At 51.7% G+C, this 24,635-nt stretch overlaps 2 protein-coding genes across 3 annotated transcripts in view; both read left to right on the top strand.

The window, feature by feature from the left end:
• The first annotated feature begins 85 nt into the window (after positions 1 to 85).
• STK11IP (serine/threonine kinase 11 interacting protein) lies at positions 86 to 18,879 on the top strand. The gene is made up of 24 exons (XM_014954658.1): positions 86 to 262; positions 374 to 576; positions 2,665 to 2,739; positions 3,051 to 3,146; positions 4,077 to 4,184; positions 4,392 to 4,463; positions 5,162 to 5,291; positions 5,473 to 5,576; positions 6,048 to 6,137; positions 7,213 to 7,254; positions 7,761 to 7,928; positions 8,232 to 8,313; positions 8,422 to 8,787; positions 8,969 to 9,159; positions 10,081 to 10,191; positions 10,965 to 11,160; positions 12,689 to 13,186; positions 14,161 to 14,276; positions 14,460 to 14,557; positions 14,749 to 14,927; positions 15,179 to 15,263; positions 15,746 to 15,828; positions 17,329 to 17,555; positions 17,882 to 18,879. The coding sequence occupies exons 1-24, from the start codon at positions 208 to 210 to the stop codon at positions 18,020 to 18,022; spliced, it is 3,516 nt and encodes a 1,171-aa protein (XP_014810144.1). The 5' UTR covers positions 86 to 207; the 3' UTR covers positions 18,023 to 18,879.
• A 5,055-nt stretch (positions 18,880 to 23,934) lies between these two features.
• LOC106895019 (gap junction gamma-1 protein-like) overlaps positions 23,935 to 24,635 on the top strand; it is a 5,160-nt gene continuing 4,459 nt past the window's right edge. Inside the window, exon 1 of one of the 2 annotated variants that reach the window (XM_014954100.1) lies at positions 23,935 to 24,275. The gene's annotated coding sequence lies outside the window, so the exon portion shown is untranslated. Of the gene's footprint in view, positions 24,276 to 24,305; positions 24,437 to 24,635 lie in introns of those variants that run through there. The other variant, XM_014954101.1, reaches the window with a different exon arrangement.

Here is a 24,635-nt window from a genome sequence, read left to right as displayed (position 1 = left end):
GGGGACGCTGGGGCGGGCTCCATGGCAACCGGATGTAAGCGGCGGCGCTCTAGCCCGGGCGGCCGCCTCTCTGGTGCGGCGGAAGGGCGCGTCTCTGTGGTAACGCGGAAGTGAGAGGGGCCGGCGGTGGCACGGGACCAGGCGCGCCGGGCCGGGCCGCGGTCACCTCGGCCTCCGCCGCCTCCACCTCCTCTCCACTCCCTGCAGATGGCGGCGGCGGAGACGCTGGTGCACGGCCTGGCGCGGCTGCTGCAGGACGCGGGTGAGTGGCGGGCCCCGGCGGGCCGGGGTGAAAGCGCCGGTTGTTGGCAGGGGGGGTGAGGGGGGGAGCAGCAGCGCTCACGGTCCGCCCCGTCCTACCCCTTCCCTGCAGGGGACCTGGTCCTAGACGGCTCCAGCACGCTGACGCTGCTCACCCCCACCCTGCAGCACCTCACGCAGGTCTTCGAGCAGCACCTGGGCTCCCGCAACCAGAACCGGGGCTTCGTGGCCCTGCCCTCGCACCCCGCCGAGACCGCCGCCATCCTCCAGGCGCAGTTCCTCTTCGACGTCCTGCAGAAGACGCACTCCCTGAAGGTCCGTACCGACCCGGGGATGCGAGGGGCCAAGTGGGTACTACGGGGCCGGGCGGTGGAGGTGGCAGGCACAGCTGCCTGCTTCAGAGCCGCCTCCCCCGGTGCCCATTCTTCCGCTTCTGAGGTGCACGCTGCGTAGGTTGGGTTGCTCTCGGAGGGCTGTCACATGGAGCCATAGTTCAGCACGACAGCGTGTCGCTACTTCTCCTAGGAACAGCCATGCGACTCAGCAGAAAGTTTTTCAGAGTTAAAAACAGGGGCAGCAGGGGTTAATCGCGTTCTGACCTTGGTAAGGTGTTGACATTGTTGGGAAAATGATTATTTCCTGAAACGCTTGAGCAATCCAGGCAGTATCTGGCAGCTGAGCACAGCTGAGTGCGCCCTGAGTGATGATTGACCCGCACAAGGCAGCGGAGCCAGGGTGTTTGAGCAGAGCATTTCCATGTTATATACATCCACTACCCCGAGACCTTCTGCTGCTTATTTATAAGTCTTACATGCTCCTGCCAGGGCAGTGGTTCTGGTTGATTTGTTTCACAGCATGGGACATTGCTAGTAATGTGTTCTCATTAATTTTTAAGAAGATAAAAGTATGGAGCTCGGGATTCTTCAGAGGGCTTTTTGAAAGGTGGTGTGTGTTACGAGGCTGCACATGACTATACTTGGCACCAGAGCACATCTAGAAGAGTAGTAGAGGTGAAATGGGCCTGAAGGGGGAAGGGGAGTTAGCAACTGTTCCTAGGTTCCACAGCGGTGCTCAGGAGGTGGTGTGGTTGAGCACTGTGGCCTGTGATGTCTTTAAAAGTGTTTTCTGTACGAGACAGATAGGAGAGATTATCTAAACATTGTTGGGAGGGTTTTGTAGCAGTGTACTCAGGGTAGAGACTGGAGTGGGGCCCAGAGCCTGTGGCGAAATGTGGGTCCCCTGGCAGGAGGAGGAAGGGCAGGATGCTGCAGTCAGGAGGATGTTGTGGTGAGTGCTTGTGTTAACCAAAAAATGGGCTTTTTCTTTAAGCAAGCCTGTAAGGAAGGGGAAGCTACCTGTTGTGGTGCGGTAACTTGGAGAAACTAATAATTTGTATTAGCCTGATCAGATTCTTAAGGCAGTGGAGGGAGAGGAGGTGATCATGACACAGAGCAAGGATCGCATCTGAAATAAACATGGCTAAATCTGATCATCAGAGCTTCCCAGTGCAAGCTTCCCCTACAAATGGTCCTGTTCAGCATGCTGCGTTCGAGCTGGCAGGCAGTGGGCAGTGATTCATCGCCACCAGGGCTGTATCTGTGGAAGCGGTAGTGGTGACAAGGCCTTGGGATGTCTGTTCTGCACCTGATGAGTCACTTCTGCGTGAACATGGAGGTAGCTGGCAGAGATGGTCTCTCCAGTTGTATGCGGGTGTCTGCAGTGGAAGTGTTAACTACTTCATTACCTGCTTTGTCTGAAATACTGTTTGTGTACTGTCCATAGAAAGCATAAAAAGCTGGGTTTCATAAGCTGCTTTTATGGTGCATGATCACAGCCTAAGTACCCTATGGCTGCACTACAGAATGCAGAAAGGAGGTTTGCAGGTACCTCAGCCTAATGCTAACAGTGTCTTGGAGACCAGCTCTGTTTTCCATTGTATCTGCTTGTGATTTGCCTTATTTGGCCTGTTCTAGTGAAATGTACATGCACACCTCCCACCAGTTGGTGTGAGGTCAGCTCAGTTGCTCAATAAACATAGCTCCAGCAGTTAGATTTGTCTTTATTTAGCAGATTTGTTAGTGGTGGCTGATGAGGAATCCAGCTGTCAGATCTTCCTGTGATTCTGAAAGTGGTGAAGCCACGTGGGCAGGGGAGAAGACAAGGAGCTCTGCAGTCTGGCAGACTGTGGTCTTGTGCTGGCTAACATGCTTTGCTCTTTGGGCTCTACTGAAATACAGGGCCAGGAGAAAGTGCTGATACCAGCATCAGGGGAGAGCTTGTTAGTGAATACTCAAGCCTGGGAGGGGGGGACACCTGTTCAAGGTGCTGCAGTCGATGCATCAGGAGGGTGGTATTGCAGCACAAATCAAGCTTGACATGAGACTTCTTTTCTGATTTCTCTAGCTCGTTCATGTTCCAAACTGTGTTTTGCAATCTGCTGTGAAGATCTTCCCTTTCAAGTCCCTCCGGCATCTGGAAGTAAGTATAGAAGGCAGAACTGGTCTCGGGTCTTGCGGTTTGACTTTTCTTGACTTAGTTTTGGGGTTGCAGAATGCCTCTACTCCTGAAAACTGGGTAGGCTTTTGTGGATTTCCTAGAAGGCTAAGTCTAAATGCCTGCAACACTTGCTTGGGGTGAAGCTTCGATGTGAGCAAAGCCTGGAGTGTTAGGGAGGGAGCCTCCAGCAGGGGAACGGGAGAACCCTTGCAGAGATGGGCCGGGGATGGCAGCTGCTCTTACACTGTAATATTTTGATGTATGTTGTCCTTACTTTCTCATCACTGCTGCAGTTGAGATGTGTCCCTCCGCACTGCCTCCGGGGACTGCGATTTGTCTACTCTCAGCTGGAATCTCTAACCTGTTGCAAATGTATCAGTACACTGGAGGTGAGTGTCTCTACACAGCTCATGGGGGAAATTGCAGGAGAAAGGCTGTCTTGATCCTACAGTCTTTCATGCAGGGAAGATGAAAGAAATGGTCTTAAACATCTTATCAATCCATGTTGTGTATGGCTTTTTCTCCCTTCCCTGTTCTGGGGTCCGACTGCTGATTCAAAGAGTGTTGAAGTATTCCCTGGTTGGATACACACGTGTTCTGTAGTTGCCTTTTTAGCTGCTCAAGAACTTCTGGCTCCAGCCAATATTTGTATCAGTGAGGTCTGACTGTTCTGTGTCTCTAGCCATTTCCACGTTTGAAGGCCTGCAGCTGATGGAGGTTTATGTCATTGTACCTCAGCAGTCTTAAATTAGAGCTGATTGCCAGCACCTTATCTGCACTGATGCCCAGCAGGTTTCTGAGAAGTGAAGGCAAGCTCCAGCAGCAGCAAAAAGAGTAGCATGGGCTGTGCTAGCCATGGGGCTCTGGGCTTCTGCCTGTAGCATAGAAGCAGCTGCCTGCTGGGGAACAGGGGCTTCTGGCAGAGAGTGCTTTGAAAGCTTCTTTTGTCTGCCAGAGCACAAGCTGTTTGGCCAGGGCGTGTGTATCTTACTTCTGCTTTGATGGAGGTCTCAAAAAGGTTTTGTTAGCGTGAGGCCTAGTGTTCACAGCCTACGACTGTAACATGTTAGGTTGACTATTGCCACTTGAGTGTAGGAAGCAAAAGCATCTTGCCTTCTTTCTAAATATCTAGCCATTGAATTACCACCACCTCCAAATACTTGAATCAGTGACATGAGAGTCATTGCCACTCTAGGCAAGGCAGGGTCCGTAAGGCACAATATGCCAGCCTTCTTCTAGACTAGCTGTTCTCCTGTGTCCATCTGCTGTTACTGTAACAGCTAGTACTCACCAAGGAATGGCTCCTCACTTCTTCCTAGGAAATCATTTCAGCATGTGGTGGAGATCTGAGCTGTGCTCTTCCGTGGTTGGAATTGCAGACGGTGAACTTCAGCTATAACTCGATCACTGCCTTGGATGATTCACTGGTGAGTGGGGCATCCTTCCTGCGTGACTGAGGGGAAGAGAAGAGATGATTGTGGCTAGGAGCTGGGCACTCCTTTACTGATGCTGCTAGGTCTGGGTGGGAGGGAGTGGGTATAGTTAATTTTCATGGCCTTTCCCAGCAGGACAGGGTTTCCATGCTGCAGTGGAGACATTTGTAGGATCTGATCTAGTATCCTTTTTTCCTTCAGCAATTACTGAATGCTCTGAGAGTCTTGGATTTGAGTCACAACAAGATCCAGGATTGTGAGCACTATTTAGCGGTGAGTATCTTAGGCTGAGCACTGGAGTTTCATCAGATGGAGAGGACGCTGTTGAAGTGCTGTAATTGTGCCTGCTACGTGAAGTATAACAAAAGAAATTGGAGATGTGCAGCAGGTGGGAATTGTGTAGCCAGGCATGGGGCTGTGGAGTTTTGCTGTTTGGTTTGTCCAGACTGCCAGTAGCATTTCCTTCTCGCTCTCGGATATCTCCTGTCAGTTACTTTAGAGAGGTGGTAGTCTGTCACAGTGGCATGTGTGTCTCTGGGGAATGGCACTGAAATCCATCCTGGATCTGCTTCTTTTAAGAGAACAGCTTTTCATGGAGTTGGTGGGGCTCACAATATTTCATTCAGCATCGTGTTTGGAAAGATAAGAAAGGGCTTCTTTTGGTACTTCAGACCTTTTGCTGAGGCAGGGAGTTCAGTCCCTTTCTGTGCCCCTTTGAAGCTGATGAGGAAGGAGAAAGCTGCTCCTATCAAATTTTGTAAAGCAGTTAGATCATGCTGAGGGCCTCTAGACAAACTACTCCAAATGAGAATGTCAAAGTCTTGCTGCAGAAATAGCCTTGAGAAACTTACTTGTTGGGTGATGTAGGTGGGGTGGAGAGAAGGGTAGGGGTTTGTGCCCTGTCTTGGGTCCAGTGTCAGGCTTCAAGCTAAGGTCCCAACTGATCCGCTGCTGCTTTTCTCTCTGAACAGACCCTTACAGAACTTGAGTACCTCAATCTGGCTTATAACTTCCTGTCCAAGGTGCCAAACCTTGGCATTTTCAGCCGATCCAAACTGGTGACTCTGATCCCGCGCAACAATGAACTTGACAGCATTAATGGTGAGCCCACAAGGGAGGAGCATTTCTGAGTTTGAGGCTGTTCATTCTTCCTCGAGGAACAGAACTTGAAATCTTGGGCACAGCTATTTTCTCTAGGGTTAAATTTTGGGGGAGAGGGGTAGGTGGGAAGTTCCTGAGTGATATCTTCTGGAGTGCTGATGGCTTCCTGTTGTGTTTGCAGGGGTCGAACAGCTAGTGAATCTGCAGCACCTGGATTTGGCCTATAACCTACTCCTGGAACATGCCCAGTTGGCACCATTGTCCACTCTGCACTATGTAAAAAAAGTAAGCACAAAGCCTGATGGATTGGTAGATTAGAGATGTCATGGGCAGGGCGTGCAAGGCGGAGACTGTGTGGTAAGGAGAGAGTTTTGAAAGATCAATTAAACTCTTGAACATTTAGTTTTAATGTGTGAAGCTGTTGGGAGAGTCTTGGAGAGACACCTTTGGTTTTGGTGACCCGGGCTCAAGCTAAACCTTTTTCCCTATATTCATCCCCACCTCCTTGCTCCCCCTTCCTGATTTTAACACCATCAAGTTCAGTAAAGGTCCTCCCTGATCCTGTTATAGATGTGTATGTTCAGAGAAGTCTGAAGGAGGATAACTGCAGTCACTGTAGTGCTTGTAAAGGAAGATAGCCTGCAAAGGACTCTTCTCTCAACACTTCTTGGAACGAAAGCCTGAAGCCTGCAGGCAGGTTAGGTTGGGATGTAGAATATTGTTTCTAATAACAATTTATCTGTTTCTCCCACCCAGCTGCATTTAGAGGGAAACCCATTATGGTTCCATCAAAACCACCGATCTGCAACTCTTGCACACGTGTCTCCCAGGGCAGCCTCCTCCAATGTGAGTATTGGCCAAGTGCCTTATGCCCCTGCTGTTGAAGGTGTAGGATGTTCTGATGCTCAGGGGAAAATGAAGGAAAAGAACTTCATAAACCTGAAAACTTATTCCAGTGGTGTAACAGTGGTGATTGTTTTATGGTGTTGTTTTTTCCAGACAGACTAGTTTATCCTCAAATTTTGATGTGGTGTGCTGTCTAGGACAGACAGAGTTGAATGCTGATCTCAGGTTTGCAAGACCTCGGATCTTCATGATCTTCACTGATCTTCACTGTCTGCTTTATCAGTTTTGCTCACTGATGATCCCAAAACTTTATCACGTTTCTACTAGATAGCGACTGTGTAGCTGGACTTTGCAGAGAAGGAGATCACCTTCTTGGCCCACCTTGCCTAAGTACATAGTCTTTTGGCAGCCATGGCCACCTCTTTCTTTCTCCCCATCGCTCTGCTCTCAGCTAGGTATCTATCAATGTTTGCCTTGCACTCCAGTGCTTAGGTCAGTGCTTAGGTAATGTGATTTTAAATAAAGAAGCCAGTGAAGCTAGCGTTCTGGCAATTTAGCAAAGTAAACTTGCTTTCTAAGGGTCACAGGTGTTCCAGAGCTGCTCTACCTTTCAGGTTAGTGGCAAATGGCTGGATTCATTGTCTTCAAACTGCATCTTGGAACAAGGTTTCACTAAGCTCAAGTTACTGGAAGCAAGAGAGACTCAGGCTAGAAGCAGGGTAGAAGCATTGAGGTGAAAATGTGTACCTTTCAAAAGAATTCGTGCGCTGTTGCAGAGTAATCTATTGTATCTCTTCCGCAAGCTGTCTTGGATACTTTTCTGGGAGTCATAAAGTCTGTAAACAGGAAAACCACAATGGTCCCTTCTGGCCTTATGTACTCTTAGGTCAGGTAGCTGCAACTGAAGGAGTGATGATGGATAGGCAGGAACAGGGTTGTTTCTGGTAATCTTTGCAGTTTTGTGCCAGGGATCCCTACCCTAGGGTGGCCTGAAGGGGAATAGGAGTCAGCAGATGTTGTCTTGAGTATGTGCCAGCCAAGTGGAATCTGACTGCAAATGGGTCTCTAATTACAGTTCCTCTTGGATGGGGAGCCACTCTCTTCCTCAGACCTAATGGTAAGTACAATTGCTGTAAACTCATCTTACTGGCTTTGGGAGTGGAACTCTGACAGGCTTTTGCATTGACATGTGTCCCATTAAATCTATATGGGCTGGCTTGACTCTTTGACACAGTTTGTTTTGGCTCAGTCCATGCTGATTCCTAGTAATTGTTGGGACTGGCCAGTGTAACTTATTCTGTCCTGTGTAGCCCTGCAGAACTTGGAGCCTTGCCTGTTTCCTTTTCAAGTACTCCCTGGCACTTGACACTTGGATTAGGTGTCAGCAAAACAAACAGTTGTCAGTTTCCCAACTGCTGCTTTTAAGAAAGGCAGAGATTGAGTTAAATTGGAGTGGTCATGATAAACAGTCCAGTCAACCAGGCAGAACTTGTTGTCACCACTTCCACGGAGGTGGTGAAAGTTTGGGGTGAGGGGTAGGGATGTTTTCAGCCTAAGTGGTGGCTCGGTTACCTTGTCCCCACTTTGCACTGAGCAGGCAGCTTTCTCTTCTTTTGGCTTTAGCACCTTCCAAGACTTGTGCAAAGCGTGTCACAGTCCATCCACACTTCTACCTCAGAGAAGACCGTACTGGACCGCAGTGCTCTGGATAGTTCTTGTGCTGCAGACTTCAGTGACAGTCAGTCACCAGCGGAGAACGTGGCTGTCAAGCTTCCTCGGAAGAAAAGCAAGGTCTGGGACCGAGAAAGCTTCTTAAGCATGTAGCTGGCATGTTGGGTGAAGGGGCTGCCTTGGCATGAAAGCCTCCTGCTGTGGGATGTGCTCTTGTACTGACTGTGTGGTGCTGAGCCTCTACGCTGCTGTGTGTTAGCAAGGGCCTGACCTTAACGTCAGTTTTGATATGCTGTGACAAATGTTTCATGGTGTGTTTCTGCACTGTAATAGCCATGAACCTTCAGCTTGGCAGAGTCCCTCATCAGATGCTGTTTTGTTTGTTCTGGTGCTTCCCAACTATTCTTATCCTGTCTGTTTCAGGGAAAAGTCAAAGTGCGCAGAGCGAGCATTTCGGAGCCCAGTGACACAGAACATGAGCCCCAGACTTTACCTCTCTCTGCTGGTGAGGCTTGTCTTCTTCCTCGGTAACACAACTCCTGAACTGCCCACAATCAGAGAAGTGCTCTGATGTGGTGACTATTTTCATATTTCCCAAGTTTTCTCTCTGCAGACCTGGTCCTACAGCATCAGAAGGAGATGGAGCGCTTGGACAGCTTCAGAGATCGCTTTGGTGTTGACTGGCTGCAGTACAAGAGACAGCTGGAGGAGCATGACCAAGCACCCGTCATCTGCCGTAGCTGTTCTGTAGATGAGATCACAGGCAGACCTGCTGCAACGGACTTGCAGAGCGAGAGCTCTGACCCAGAGCAAGGAAAACCCCAAGTGTCTCAGAAGGAATCTTCTCCTCCTTTGGATGATACTGAGAAGGAGGAAGAGCCTGAAGTACGGTTGGACGAGCCTGTGGAAGGAGAACAGATAGGAGAAGAAGAGGCAGATGAGTTAATGCTGGGGGAGGAGGAAGACGAGAAACCAGAAGGTAGGCAGGTCCTTTCACTGCTGTGTTTGAGGGCTTGGCTGACAATAGGATAGATGGATCAAATGTGATATCCCTGAAGCTTTATCGTGCTGCCCAGTATTGTGGGAATTCTAAGGACTTGGGCCAAGCAGGCCTCGAGACCTGCTGTGTGTACTGACCTGCGCTGTGTCCTGTTCGGCAGTGGACCTTTGCCAGCCGGTGCTGGTGAGCCAAATAGAAGGTGAAGGGGACCCGGAGCCGGACTGGATCTTCCTGCGAGTCACAGCTACACATGTGATTGAGGTGGAACTGAAGGCTGCCAGAGTCCTCCACAAGCTGGAGCTGAAATGCCTGCAGAAAGTGGAGACGTCGGAGATGAACTGGAAGAGGATGGTGAGTTATGCCTCTCTGAGCCTTTGGCATCTTATTCCCTATTTGGGCTTCTGTCAGAGTACCCTGCAGGTCTTTTCTAGCTCCTGCAAAGCCTGATTGATAGAGCATCTCTTCCACCCAGTGCATGTGCATCTAACAGCATCTCTATCACTCAGAGTACCTGTGATAATGCAGCAGAAGCCAGCACCAATTCTGTTCCAAATCTGCAGTTAAGACAACAATGGCTGGACTTGGTCCAATGTGCAGGGATGAGACACTTCTCAAGAGGAGTCTCAATGAAATGGAAACCTCCTTCCCATCCATTCCTCACTGGAATATCACCCTGGTCTTGGAGGGCTATTTGTGGATTGCACTTTTTCTTAGACAGTGCAGCACTGAGCCTAGCACAACATTTAGAAAGCTCCTGATATCTCAGTGGGCAGTTTTCCATCCACTCTGGGTTCATGCTTTAGCACTACCAGCCCTATTTTGCTTTTGTGGTTCTTTAGAAAAGGAATTTGGAAATCTGTTTTTCCTCAGGGTAGGATTTTAATATTCAGTGTGTGTACAGACATGGTCACAGGTTTCTCTAATACTGTCTTCTCCAAAAGCTCCAACCTATTTTTTTTTCCTGCCCTTGTACCTCTTGAATATTTGTGGCTTGATATTCTTCTGAAATACCTTCGTGAAAAGGTGTTTAGTTTGAAATGCTTTGTTCTGTGTCTTGAAGCTGTTGTCCTCAGTGCTCATGACCTTTATTTTCTATTTATTTATTTATGCCCGTTCTACCAGGCTCCCAAACGCTATCAGCTATGGAAGGCTACTCAGGCTTACTAAATTAAGTGCTTTTATGGCCACATTTCAGCCAGTTGCAAACTAATGTAGTCTGTACACCGGGTGCTGTGCCCTCTTTCTAGAGCTGGAGTTTTCTGTCTCCTGCAGGACCTGGAGCGAGTTTTCCCTGTCCTCACATTGCACTTCAGCTACATCCGCAAGGACCGGCAGAAGCGCAAATATGTGGTGCTGGATGACTGCCCGGAGCAGTGCCTACAGGTAGGGGAGCCTTTGGGGGGTTGAAGCCTGGGGAGGGGACAGTGTTACTGGGAGACACTGAATTCTTCCAGCCAGCACAGGGCCCCAGTTCTCTGAGCACACGCACATCTGCTGCCCTGTGGCAGTTCACATCTGCCTTATAACCTCAGGATTTCTCCAGCTGCACAAATGACCTGTGGAGGGCCCTGTGATCATGGCCATGGGCAGTGGAGCTCCTGGAACATACAGGAAGTTCTCAAGGAGAAAGCCTTGCAGCTTTTCTCTTGGGGAGAAAAATTAGTAGGCAAGTTAGTGATCCTTACTTGTTGTTCATGTGCAATGTAATGTTTCCTGGGTGCTAAGTGATGCAGTAGCCTGTGCTTAGCCCTCTGGACAGTGAGAGTGTCAATGCTATGGCAGCCCTGGTCTGCACAGCTACTGTAGGATCTCTGGTCTCAAATCCAAGTGTTTTTCTCGAGGTACATTTAGACAAGTTGTTACAGAGAAGGCACTAATAGATGGGACCTCTGAGACCAGAGTTCCAGGGAGAGCCTGTCAATATGTAGATACAAGGCACAGACCTGCAAAATGAGGTTCTCCTGGTCTTCTGCAGTGAAGCTCCGTGCCCTTGGCAAGTCTTGCACAGACTGTTGTCCTCTGTTAGCTGGGAAATGGCCCGGCACCCCTTACTCTAATGAGGCATGTGAGGAAACTTGCTGATGTCAGAGGCTTGCTCTTATCAGAATGGTTATAGCTGCCTGCTAGTACTCTTTTCCCTGTGCTGCTACTTTTAGTGTGTCCTTGAAGTGTTGTCTCCAGCTGTTGAGGAAAATCGGCGAAATCAGGACCAGGAGAAGGGCTCCACAAAGCTCCAGTGCCTGAAATGCAAGCAGGAGTTTTCCCAGTCCCTGGCTTCCTGGCATCAAGGTCCCTATCCTCCAGAAGTCGGAGATGCCAAAATGCTGGAGACCCTAGTTGCCTCAAATCAAGGTAGGATGTAGTGCCCAGAGAAAGGATGTTTGCTAATGCCCAGACCACCTGCCAGAATGGCAGTTATGGTGCAGAGCATGGAGTGTATAGGAGAGGGTGATGTCTTGGCTGTACTGGAATTATAACCTGTTGTGAGATGTACTTGCACTTGGCCCACTTGGGCTGGGAAGAGCCTGCCTTGTTCCCTAGCATGAATAAGCCACTGTTTTAAGGTTAAGTAAACAGCACCCCTATTGTGGGCCTGTTCTTCCAGGCCTGGGGTCTGGGAGAACATAAAGATGCTGGAAACTGTAGATGGTTTACAGAAATCTAAAGTCTGGGAGAGGCCTTAAAGGTCACGTAGTCTCTCATCCTGTTGAAACCATGGTCAGTTCTGCCACAGAGACTAATTTGTTCTAAAGGGCTTTTGCTAACAGAGGCTTCTGGGGAATCTGCTCCAGTATTTCAGGTAAAACTTTGGCTGTTGGACATCAGAACAGCAACCTGAACCCTAACCTAAGTCTCCTTGTCTGTGATCTTATGCCCACTCTTGCTTTCCTTACGGGGAATGATTTATTCCTTTCTTTGTACTTGAGAGCCATTGTTCTGCCCCCGTGACTAGTCCTGTCTTCTGTCCTCTAGACTAAATAAGCTCAACTCCCTAGATAATTTGCTTGTCAGTCATATCTTATACAATGCAGTTATTCTTGCTGGTCTCCTTTGTACTCTTTCCCATTTGTCCACATTTTTCTCTGGGTGTCTGAAACTAGATGGGGTATTTTGGCTGAGAAATGGCTAGTGCTGAATAGGCAACTTCTTATTGCTAAGTTTTTTTCAAAGCTTAGTTTATATTTGAAGTGGGAAGTGCCCAGACTTAGCTCTGAAAATGCTGTTGTTTGATGAAGTATCCTAGGACCTAACTGCTGCAGTGGGGGCAGAGGTGCTGTCCTGGCTGCAGTCCTTTCTTCTGTGTTGGGACACTTTCCCCCACTGCAAGGATAGTGAGAATCCCAAGATCCAGCTGGGAGTCTGCTGTGGTTTGGGTGAAGGAAGCATCAGGAATTGGGGTCAGCGGGGATGAGGACAGCAGGAGAAGGGACACGGCATGCTTGTGGTTTGGCTGGCTGGAGGATAAACCAACCTGAGGATGGCTGTGTCTGCAGAGGGTTGGATTGACTGGTCATGAGCTTGGGCTTCAAAAGCTGTTTGAGCACTTGCGGATGTGAAGTGGGAGGAAAGTCACGAGGCAAAGCTCTGGTGTAGTTTCAGTTGCAACTACAGCACACGCTGCTCACCCTAAATCTGAGCAGAGCTATTTCAGGTGGATGTTGACACGGATCCAGAATTTCTTGGTGATTTGTGAGGGGAGGTGTATAGGTTATGATTCTGAACAGAGTTGCTCAACGAGCTGCTCAAGTTGGAATATAACTATTGTCTTCTTTGAAAGGGATGGTTTGTGGTTTACAGAGAGTTAAAAAAAAAAAAAGTAAAATCTTGTTGCAGAAGAGCAGTTCTGTTTTTTCTTTATCCCTGATGAAATCTTCCACAGATGCTGCAGCAGCTGGTGAGTCCATAGCCTGTCCCAGTTGTTCCAGTGACCACGTGGTCATCCTGCCTTCAGAGGTGTGTTCCAGCACACCTTTGCCACCTGGCCCCGATAGCACGAGTGAGGACCTGTCAGACTCTATCCTGGAGGGAGGCAGCCAGCAGGAGGGCTCAGAGGAAGCGCCTGCCCTGGCCAGTGAGAGTGGGAAGTTCTACATCGGTGGTGAGGAGGACAGCTCGGAGGTGGATACCAGCAACAGCACCAGGACCCCGGAGCTGAGTGGCGAGCACGATGGCGCTCTCCATTCCAGCTCCCGCAGCTCAGACGGGGGCTGTGGGAAGAAGGAGCTGAGCATGAGGAGCCAGTACTTGTCCCTCAGCCACACAGACACCAACGGGGGCAGCTTGATGGGGAGCTACCATTACAGTGTTTCTCGTGGGCCCACTCCTTCCCAGCTCTCCTTGAACTCCGAGTCTGAGGAGACATGGAATCTCAGTCCCTGTGAGTATATAGGAGTTGTGCAGGGTTTGGGGGTGTGCACGGCTTGCCTTTGGGATTTGTCACTCGTGCTTTCAGGATGTGCTGCCTGCTGTTTACTGGGGGTGGGGGAGATCATCAAGCATAAGCAGCACTGACCGTGGTTCTTGTGAACAGAGTTTTTCATTCCCCTCTCTGTTCAATCCTCCTGCCTGGAGGTAGGAGAACTGAGTCATCTCCTAATCCCCAGGTTATTGCTCAGACTCTGAGTAATAGGATTTTGTTCTGGGAGTTGCACTGCTCTATTACTGACGCTGGGTTCCTGTAGCACCAGTGAGCTGCCAGCTGGAGCATTACCTTTGGGGTCAAATCGCAAGGTCCCAATTTAAAACTGAGCCCATTAAAAAGTTCCTGCTGAGGAGAAGTTGATTAGTGTGGTGTTTCTGGTGGAGAACAGGCTCCACTGGGAAGTGTGTACTCTTGGGCAATATTGTGGCTATTGTATAAATAATTTGGTCATGCAGTTGCATGACAAACCTAATTATGTTCTTAAGCATTTTTATTGGTATCTTCCTCAGTCCACTTTAACCTTACCATAGTCAAAGTCAAGAGTTTAAAAAGGTGACCTGAGCTGACACCAGCTAAAATGAGAAATATCTTTCTGGCTTTGTGATAAAGAATTGTTCTCCTGCCAAATCTGGCAGCAAAGCAGTGTCCTGCTGTGACTGAACAGCTTAGCAGAGGTTGAGGATGAGTTAGACCAAAGCTTTGTATATCTGAAAAAGCAAATGTTGGAGTGATGGAGTCCCCTTATGTTTCCACATTGAGACCTGTAGCCTGAAAAGCCCAAAAGAGCCCTTTGGCTTTTTGTCTTGAGGAGAGACTTGATGGAAGCAGGTGTGCAGAGGGGAGTGACACTGCTGCCCTGGTGCCAGTCTGCATGATTGGGCAGCACCTGGTCAGTGGGTAGTGTCAATCTTACCCTTTGCTCTCATCAGCTGTAAACGGCAACCTGAACATGAGGGACTTCCGGTCTGTGGATCATCGCCTGAAGCTGTACTTGGACATGGAGGTTTTTGAGGAGAATGCTGAGGAGTTCCAGTGCTTCCTCAAGGTGAGCTCCCACAGCACCGCTACTACAGCTGTCCTTCTTGCCACCCTGCAAGTTCTGCTCTGGGGTGGCATCCCAGAGATTGTGGGGTGTGAAGGGAGCTGAGGTGTGTTTGAGTTGTCCCTTTCCATGGGTGGGCTGGCAAGGGTCAGGCCAGTGCTGTGACCCACCCTTTCTGTGCTCTAGGTGGTCATGGTGAAGTTTGGCCGACAAGGAGAGTTCCTCTCCATCCTGGTTGTCTCTGACCTCAAGATTTATGTGCTGGAAGTCACTGGGGCTATCAGGTGAGGAGAATGGTGGCAAGTGAGACCCCGCAGCAAGGCTGTGGGTGCTGGGTAGTGCCAGCCTGTGCTAACCTTACCCTGGAGGTGTGGTGACATGCAAAGGCTCTTCTGCCAAACCCCCCTGCTGCAATCTGATGTGGGAGAGGAGATGGGGTGGCCTGCTGCAGCTGAGAGCTGTGCTCTGTGATTAGGGGACAACCTGCAGACTGGCTGAAGAAGAATGACTCTCACTACCTGTCCGATATTTCCCATCTGGAAGTGGGACTCTGCCACCAGAGCTTGCGAATGGAGTTTGAGAACCCAAAAGCCTCCTACAATCTGCTTATCCGGAACCAAAGCTGCTGTGACCAGTTCCTGCAGACCCTGACATGTAAGAGTAGAGCTGTAGTGGGGGCGAGGGGTGCCGGGGAAGAGGATTCAGAAGATTCACTCTTGGAGAGCTACCAGGAGAGCTGTAGATGGGTGTATGTTGGAAATCCACTTCTTACCAGCTCAGAAAAAAAAAACTTGGGGAGAACCCCACTGGCATCATAACTTCCAGTGCCAGACTGTAGAACCATCCTGAGCTGTTGGGTACTGCCCTTGCAATAAAAGACATCTACCTTCTTCCCCCCTCTTTAGATCTCTTGCAAGAGCTGCCTGCTAAGCACAGAAGCAAGGTGAAGGAAATCCCCACTGTGGAAATGAATCCACAGCATTGGTTATGGTAAGAACAGCCTCTGGGGGGTTGGGGTTTTGGGAAGAAGAGGATGTCTGCTTGCCCAGCAGTGTCTGGGAAATATACTGCTCAAAACAGGGCCGCGCAGGAGGAGGCACTGCTGGAGTGGCAGCCAGGCCTATGTAATAGGTTTAAGGCAGCTGGCTTGGGTGTCTGCTGCACAGGGGGTGAGTAGGCAAAGGGGTGTCATGGCAGGGCAACTCCAGACCTTCTGGATGAGCCTGAGCAAAATATAATGGAGGGGGCAAAAGGGGAAGGCATAGGGCAGCCTCCTCCTCCTTTACAAGAAGCATTTGGTCCCTAGCTGGCAAGGTGGTGGGCAGAGTAACAGGAGAGAGGAATTTCTCAACACCTGGAAGAGATTGGTCCCTCCCTTCCCCAAGAGGACAGTGAAGAGTAGCTAGCTCACAGCAAACCTAGACTGGAAACAGAGTGCTTCCTTGATGGGCCTGCTGTTGTGTCTTCTCCAGGCCTCTGCTGGACTCCAAGACCACAGATTCTGCAGCGGCAGATGACACTTGTTTCTTCTACCTTCTGGCCTACCTGATCCAAGGTACAGGTGATCTCAGTGGCCAGGTGTCCCACGCCTGGTGCTGTCTGCTTACAAGCTTGTGTTTTTAGTGGACAGCCTGTGGGAAAGAGCTGGGCCACTGTTCCAGCAGCAAAATGGACTGGGTGCGTGGGTGAGGGCTCTCTTTGCTGTTGAGATGTGTAGGATAACAGCTTGTGTCTTCGTACATGTCCAGTGAGTCTCCCAGCCCTTTTCTGCATAGAAATCCAGGCTCTAGGGAGCAGTTAGTCTTGCACACAAGGTTTGGTGGCAAATCAGAATTGTTTCTTAGAAACTGAAGATTATCTAAGGGCTGTATCATTGCCCTGAGGGGTCACACTCACAGCTGGTTTGTGAGGAGCTGAAAGGCTCCTCGGTTTGGGAAAATAGAAGCATGTGTCTGGAACCTGAGACAGTAGGATGGGAGCAGCCTGCTGGAGCCCATCAAGTTCTGTTCTAGGACTTGCTGAGGGTGAAATGTGCTAAACCTGGGATATGAGTCTTCAGTGAACTATTCCAGTGTCTTCTCAGCTTGGGACACTGAAAAAAGCAATCTAGTTGTTGATCACATTCTGACCAATTTGTTACTATTCTTGCAACCTTGTTCACCATTGGCCATTGGGAAGGTATGAGGGAACGGGAATTGGAAGGAATCTGTGGGAGGTACGTTTACTGGTCTCCTCAAGCTGAACAAACAGCCTGTGAGATGCAGAACTTCAAGTATGTTTTTCTTATTCTACAGTTTTCTCCTTTTTTAGAGTATGGTGCCCAAAACCAGACACGGTTCCAGCTGAGGCCTCATTGCCAAGTAGACAGGACTAATTAAACATCCCATTTCTGATATTCCTACTAATTCCCAAGAGTGAGATGTAATGAGAAAAGCAACATGTTGTTGTAGCAGCTTGTGATCCCCTGTGACCTCAGACAGCTCTGCTCGTGGTTCCCTATTTCTGTGCATCTGACTTATTCCCAAGTTCTAGTGCTTTTAATTTGCATCCAGTGAAATCAGCTGGATGATATTTATGCTACCTATAGTTTATCAAAACTACTTTGCTTCCTGCCGTACTTAAGACACATCCTGACTTGGTATTGAACTTTGTGTGTGCTCTCTGTTCCAACCATCGGATATCTGCAGCCAGACGAAATCAAGCCAAAAAAAGGTCAGGAAGTTGCTGACTTCTAGCTAAGAAGTAGTAAAGTGCTTAAGAGGTCAAAGGACTTGAGTGTCTTTTCCTGCCTCGCACGAGGCCATCGGCTGGACAAGGCTTGCTGGGCGGTGGTCTTTCATAAACATGCTCTTGCAATAGGCTTGGATAAGCTGGTCAAGCCCAGCCACATATAGCTACCCTGCTCCCCCTCCTCAGTCAGGAAGCTGGATAAGGCTGTTCACCCAGTTACTGTTGCTGGAAAGGATTTCCCTAGGGGAGGAATGGAAAGGAAAGCTGGTTCTGTGGTGACTCAGGCTCTCAGCAAAGCCTCTCCTATTCCCTCATATCCTTTTAGGGGCATCTGCTTTCCCTGTGACCCTGCTGAGCACCCGAAGCATGTTGTTTCTGCTGGAGGAGAATCACCAGTGGCAGGTGCAGCCCTCCTTGGATGAAGACCATGAGGCAGAAACGCCTCCTAGGAGCAACATCCAGTTGAAGGAGAAGCAGCCGATCAGCAGTATTAGCAATGTCATAACCTATCGCCTCTGTCCTTGTGACATTAAGCTGATGCTTTATGATGAGGTAACTAGGAGGTGGTCATGGGGCACACAAGATGCTGGGGGCTGGTTTGTGCTCAGATCCTGCTCCTGCCAAGAGTGTCTTGGGGCTGTCATCTCCCATCCTAACCTAGGGCCTGACACCGCCGAGGCCGGGGGGGGCACAGTGAACTGCTGCTGTACAAAAGTCATGCAGGGACACTTCCACGACTGGCAGTGAAGCGGGAGGAGGATGTATCTTAGGAGCTGGGAGGAGCTGGCAGCTTCACTGGGGAATAGCGGCCCAGGGCTGATCAATGCTTTTGAGGCTAAGCCCTGCTCATACACCTGCCTCTCTTTCCTCCCTCGCAGGTGCTGAAGGTGGAGAGCACTTGGCACATCCGCACAGAGTGCCCCGAGCTCCTGGTAAAGCTGGTGGAGTGGATCCGTGGGCCCTGGGAGGAGATGTTCTCAATTGAACTACAGAAGGCTGTGTACGAGGGACTGGAGTGAGGCTGCTGGCTGAAGGCAGGCAGGATTTGGAGTCAAAAGTGCTGCTGCACTGGCAATGGTGCAGAAGTGTCTCCCACTCCCATCTGACCTTTGCTGCCCTGTGGCCTCTTTTTTCTACTCAGCTCTTGCCCCTGGCCCTTTTTGGTGAGGAGGAGGGGAGCACACGATGGTCCAGACTGCACAATCACTCACTCACACTGGGCTGGCCATGGGAGGAGGAGGTGGAGGGTGTTCCCTGTAATACTGCATAAGCTACACGGAGTTTTAAGTTGGCAGTGTCTGCTGGTCGCCTTCAGGGTCATATGGAGTGTCACTGAAGGAAGAGGGGAGCCAGGCCAGAGCATGTCCAGGGGGACATGCGGTGGTACTAGGCAAACAGCAGGACAAGAGGCAGTTGGGTGCTATGGTCTTTCTAGCAGGTGTACTTGCTGCCTTCCTGGCTGTCTTGGGACAGCTGCCATTATCTGCTGCTGTTGTTGTTATTTTTTTCTTTTCCTCCCCTTTCCTGTTGTTCACGGCTTCCCTAAAGCTGCCTGCTTTGAGCAGGGGCCTGATTGCACAAGGGGAGGAGGCATGTTGTGTTGATAACCCCACAGAGAGCCCTTACCTGCCCACCTGGCAGGGCAGGGCTCAGCCTGCTGCTGTAGTCTTTCAACTGTCACTGGGGAGGGAGGAGCTGGGAGGCTCTTAGCACAGAAATGTGTCGCTCATCGCTTAGGGGTCAGGACCCTGGTGGGCACTGGCAGGTAAAAGTGAGGCTTAGGCTTTTCTGAGCAGTCCAAAAGCAAGAGTCTATTTTAACATGAGTTTTACTATTTTCTATTGTAATAAAAGCTTATATTTATTGAATTGTCACACTTTCCTTGTTGTGTCCCCTTGCACTGGTGTAATGTCTTTGTAAGGTCTCGCATACTAGCTTTGCAGCAGCCTCAAGGGTTGCCCGACATCTCACAGGGTTTGAGCCATTCTCCCCCTCCTCTTCAGGGTGGGTGCTGATGGGCTGCTTAGACTAATCTTCTCCACCTGCCTGCTCCCAGGCAGCAGCCAAGGAACAAGACCCAAACAGGACAATTCAGACAGAAGGTACTGGTTGTGGTGTTCTTCTATGACAATTGTCTTCAGGTGACCATCCTTGTGAGCTTCCAGCTCCAGCAAGTTGCTTACTGGCTGTGCAGGTCCCTGGAGGATGCCTCTCACAGGAGCTGTTGCTGCTGTGGCTGGAGGTGGGACTACAAAGACATGTATTTGTACTTCAGTGACTTGATGCCTGGTTTTTTTTGGGTTCTGAGTGTGGCAGCTCTTTGCAACAGTCTCTATGACATCCAGACCTTCTACATACCCAAAGCTGGTGTCTGTGGCTTCAGTTTCTGTCATCTAGAACACGGCAGTGGCTGGGTCCTGCAGCGTCCCCCTCTTCCAGTCTCACCTGGGCAGGTGAGATAAAGCTTCCCTCCCTGCTCAAACCGAGCCCTACCATCCTCCTAGCCTTAAGAGAGTGGGAAGTTCAGTTTCCATACTTTGTAGTTTCCTGAGGGCCACCTCGCAGCGTGCTGCTGGACGCTTTCTTGGAATCGCTGCACGATTAGACTTTTCTCCTGTCACGTCCAGAAGCAGCTGAGATGCTGAAGGCCTGCAGTGCCTGATATTTTTATCTAGCCTTCTATAGACTTGATTGACAAGATCTATACTGTCTTGAGGCGGATGTCACAATGCATTTCACTTTCTACCCTCTTCTTAAATGGGCATATGGCTGCTGCTCTCTGTTCCTCTGGAGCGGCCTCCGAGCGCAAGCGGCAGTGAGCTCAGTGGAAGCGCTGCCAGCACCTAGCGCTTTGTCCGGGGGAAGGACTCTGAGAGAGCTGAGCGGGGGAAGACCAGTAAGGGTTTTCTGTCTTCATCTTGCCATTTAAGGAGCTTATTTAAACGTTGTCTTCATCTCCTATATCTGTGTTTTTCACAAAGGGCAAGAGTCAAAATTGGAGTTGTTGGGACCAGCTCATTGATGTCCCTTCTGCGTAAGCTGATCCCCTGAGAAAGCCCATCCCTGGAACTTGCTTTTTCTGTCTTAGCTGCACCTTTGCTCTGCTGTGCCGTGCCTGGGGGTGTTGAGGGGCCTGACGAAGTGTGGGGCTGCCAGAACCAAAGGTTTTAGCAGTGTGCCTGGCCAATAGCTCTTCTCAAGCTCTTCCTGGATTTTACTGCAGAACTCATTTCATTCTGCTCCTTGCCCTGTCTCTGGAGGTCCAGCTCCCTGCTCTTCTGCATTCCTCCAGCCAGGGACAGGGAAGCTCACATGCAGCCTGTCTGTCCCCTGCCTCTTCATGAAACACTTGCTTTGTTTTCCCTCGGGGTTTTCTCCTGGCTGTTACCAGATTAACCCCTTTGTGGTTTATTTGTGATGGTGAATGCTTTGCTGTGGGGATCCTTGCGGCAGGCTTAGTGATGGGATTAGCTGGTCTCATTGCATCAGCTGGGTATGTTCAAGGGCTTCCCCCACACGCTCCTTCACTCCTGCACTGCAGCCAGCCCTCACTGAGGGCCGTGCAGGAACAGGGTTGTGTAGGAGAGCTAGGGTCTGCAGAAAGGTGTGCTATCTGTTGAACCAGCTGCAGAGGTCTTCTGTGTGTCATAACCCTGAACATGCAGTTCCCCAGCTGTGCTGTTAGATACTCTTGATTTTTCCCCTTCTTTCCCCTCTCCTTTTCTGGATGCACTTGGCTCCAGTGCTCAGCTGCCAGCACGGAGCAAGGCTGGTCTGAATCTCAGCATTTCCCTGCTGTGTCTGCCTGGAGCAGGCTCTTCTCGAGGTGTGTGTAGCTGGAGGGATGCCCAGGCCCGGAGTAGCCACAGGGCTCTGGAGACGGGCTGCAGGCAGCCGTGGGCTCAGGCTTTGGGCTGCCTGTTGCCACAAGCCTGGAGCTTTTCCACAGGCACCTATCAGCCCTGTCTTACTTTGCTGTTCAACTCATCAATGAAAATGATGCCTCAGCCACGGGGTTTGGTTATTTTGGTGCTCCCTGCTCTGTGTTTCTGCCCTCTAAAGCAGCATTGCCTTGTGTGTACATAGCCAGTGGGTTAGCTGTCAGCACCCTTGCGCTATGTCTAACAAAGTCTTCTTTCTAATCAAACTGGGAGAGGGGAGGGACTGGTCGTTTACTTCTAGCAGAATATCCCTGCTGGCCTCATCTCCAGGGAACTGGAGATGTAGTAGCAAAGGGCACACATTCCCTGCAGCTCATGGACCTGCCTGGCCAGCTTCATCCCTCATGCATCTGCCAACACTCCTTGCCCAACTTACAGAGTGAGGGCCCTGGGACATGCAAACCTCTTCCCTTTGGGCTGCCCTCCAGCCTGGCTGGCAGGGGAAAAGCAGCCTGGGCTTGTGTGCCACGTGTGGGATGGGGGTGCTGGGAGAAGTCAGTACCTAGGAACTGGGAAGGAGACCCTGGCAGGAGGGAGGTGGGCAGGGGCTGTGCCACATGCCCCCCACTGCCCTGTGTAATCAGGCAGGGGGGAAAGGGAAGGGGTCTTTATTTCTGGAGTCATCCCAGCCTTCTCTTGGCTTCTGTTACAGGGGATTGTCACTGCCCTTTGTGCTCCTGCAACGGAGCGTGCCTGGGGCTGTTATCAGGCGGTTATTTAGCTGGTTGTGGAGCTGACCTGTATCGGGACAAACAGTCCCCAGTGGAGCCGTCTGCTCCCTGTCCCAGTGCCACGCGAGTTGTTTAATCTGGGAAGAGCGTGTTTGCGGCTGAGGACTCTCACGCTGCCCACCTGCAGCCCGGCTCCACTCGGGGAGGGTGGAGGCAGCTCAGCCCTTCCTTGCCCCTTCCCCATCCTGCTGCTGAGCGCCAGCCGGGCAGGGTCCACGACGCCCCGCAGCAGACATTCATGGGGTGCCCAGCCCCACCATCTGCCACCGTCCCCGGAAGCAGAGGCCGTCATGGCAGGGCCCAGCCCGTCCTGCCCTATCGATTAGAGCAGGAACTGAGGCTGCCGCCGAGAGCCAGGCTGGCCCCAGCACCCTCCCTGGCACCCCGTGTCTGGCAGCTGAGGCACGGTCTGGTGGTGGAGTCCCTGAGGCTGCCTCCATCCCAGTGCTGTGGCAGTAGTGTTTCTTCCAAGAAGTCAACGTTCTCCACTTGTACCCCGACATTTACACTCCCCCTCAGCCATGTCTTCTCGATTACTGGCTCTCCTCTCTCTCGCCAGGCCACAGCCACCCTGCCATGCTCCACACACTTGCTCCAGCTCTGGCCTCTGCCCCACATGCTTAGTGGTTTGGGGCTGGTCCTGGTGTTTGTGGCTGGTGACGGTGCTCCCGTTTCCTCTGCGAAGCTCGTCTCCGAGGCGGACCCCGCAAGGCTGCTGGTCTTGCACATCCTTCCTGCCCACGACGGGCCTGGGCTCCATCAGCCTCAGCTGATGAGGGGAGGGATGAGGGTGGGCAGTGCCCTTCACCCCACCACCTTCCTTTCCCGGCTGTTGTGGGTTTTCCCTCTGCCCCAACCCAAAGGGTGATGCCTCTGCAGGCGCTTGGGTGTTGCAAGCTCGAGATGAGGGTAGAGCCCAGGGACACACAGGGCACTGTGTTGGGAGAAACGGGGGCTCTGGTGCCCATGGCCAGATGCTGACGAGCACAGTAACGCTTGTCCATGGGCCTCCCGAGGCAAGCTCTGCCCCCCAGCCCGCGTGTGGGATGGTTTGTGCTGCCCAAAAATGCTGCCGCAGCTGTACCTGGCCCCGGCCCAACCGGAGTGGCTTCGTTCTGGGTGCAACAGCCTCAGTTTGGAGCACCCCGGTGGGTCACGCTCTCCGGTTTGATGCGAGGCCACTGCGGGGGCTTGTTCTTAATGTGTGGAGCACCAGAGCCAAAGGATCACGTAGGTCCCCTGGCAAACTGCCTGGGGGTGAAGCCCGGCTGGAGGCGAGAACCTAGGAGCGCTTAAAAACTTCTGGTGACTCTGCGGAAAGAAAACCCCAAACTGCTTTAAACGCTTGGCAGGAGCATGAGGTTCCACACAGGCTGTGCGCCACTGGTCCTCCCCAGCAGGTCCTCCCCAGCTCGCTGGGATGTGGCTCTCATGCCAGCAGCCCCCTGCTCTGCTCCCACCTCTCCGTGCCACACTGCGGGTGTTACCTGGCTGAAGCCCCAGGCTCCTTCCCTGCCCTGGACGCTTCCCTGCAGCCTTCCAAAAGCTTGAGTTTCTGTGCTTGGCTTGGCGTCTCCCTGCATCTGCCTCCGCCCCTTGCTCCAGGCCTGGGATGGAGATGGTGCCCAGAGGTTGCTCCCAGAGCATCCGTTGCTGGATCTGTTACACACATTTCCCCTTCCAGAAATGTTAATGCCGCAGTTGTGTGGGTGGAGGCGGGATTGAACGGAAAGTGTTTCTTCATAGCCAGGTCAAATCCCTTTCCTTCAGCTGCAGCTCTCCTTCCATATGGCTGAAGCTGTTGGCGGGGAAAGACCCGTCCATGGACAGGGGGTAAGGACTGAGCAAAAGAGCCTGAAGTGAGGCCCTTTCCCCCTTCGTCTTGCACACACACTTGCACCCATGTTGGGGTGCAGCATGCCACTCTGGGGGGCTCCAGTTGCCCTCCTGCGACTGGGCTGTGGAGGCACTGGGGAAGCACTGTGATGGCTCTTGCTGACTTGGGGAAGCGTCAGGGGAAGCGTTGGGGTTGCCGTTACTCAGTGGGCCCAGAATAGCCAAAACCCCACAGCGGATGTGGTGGCTGTGCTTCCCGTACTGCTCCTTGCCCCCGGCGCTACCCGTGGAGAGTGGGCAGAGGTGCTGCACCCACCAGGGCCAGCTGGTGGAAACCCTTCTGCAACAGGGAGCACGTGTTTCAGAGGGGAGAAGCAGTGTTGCACCAGCTGACGCAGACACCAGCTTCCCCCTGGATATTCGGGTTGCGCAAGGGAGCCCGGCATCCCTCCCTGTCCCACGCAAGGGCACAAGGACGGGGCGCTCTGTTCAGGATGTCACAGGCGTGGGTTGGCCTGGTGAGGGGACTCAGCCCTGACAAAACCCCCCCGGAGCCAATTTTAGCAGTGCAGAAAGTGAGTGGCCAGGGTTCTCTGGCAGAGGGACAGTCCACAGCTCTGGAGCGCTGACTCAAAGCTGTGGTATTGCCCAGGAAGAGCGGTGGTGACTCTCCAAGGGCACATCTGGAGGTGCTTCGTGCTCAGACCTGGCCTGGAGAAGCAGCCCAGGCTTCAAAAGATTTGAAAGACGTTCCCACCACTCAGGTAGGAATTTCCCTCCACTTTCCCACCAGGCCTGGGGCCACCTCCCCTCCTGGAGCTACCAGGTCCCTCCTTCCTTCCATCTCCTCTCCCTTTCTCTTCACCGGGGGAGGCAGAATTTGGTGTTACGGGGGAGACGGGGGGGGCAGCAGGGTACTGTCCAGGTGAGTCTCATGGCGGGAGCGCTGGCTCCCTCCTCTCTCCCCCTGCGGCCAGGCCGGGGCCGGCCCCTGCCCGCAGCCCTGCGCGGCCTCCCGAGCCGGGACCGGGAGCGGGACCGGAGCCCAGGGGCGGCAGCGCCCCGCCCCGCCCGGAGCCTGAGTCACTCGGCGGCCGCGGGACCCTCCGGAGCGGAGCGGAGAT

This window comes from Calidris pugnax, unplaced genomic scaffold (genome assembly GCF_001431845.1).
Source record: "Calidris pugnax isolate Ruff unplaced genomic scaffold, ASM143184v1 scaffold103, whole genome shotgun sequence".
Lineage (NCBI taxonomy): Eukaryota > Metazoa > Chordata > Aves > Charadriiformes > Scolopacidae > Calidris > Calidris pugnax.
Note: the sequence above shows the minus strand (reverse complement) of the source record. Positions and strands in the feature narration are given on the sequence as shown.

Bases quoted from the DNA above. Each gene is read 5' to 3' on its own strand.
- STK11IP (XM_014954658.1), top strand. From the start codon at position 208: ATGGCGGCGGCGGAGACGCTGGTGCACGGCCTGGCGCGGCTGCTGCAG. The intron at 4,464-5,161 runs GTGAGTATCTTA...CTCTCTGAACAG, and splicing joins ATTGTGAGCACTATTTAGCG to ACCCTTACAGAACTTGAGTA. The intron at 15,829-17,328 runs GTACAGGTGATC...ATATCCTTTTAG, and splicing joins TCTGGCCTACCTGATCCAAG to GGGCATCTGCTTTCCCTGTG.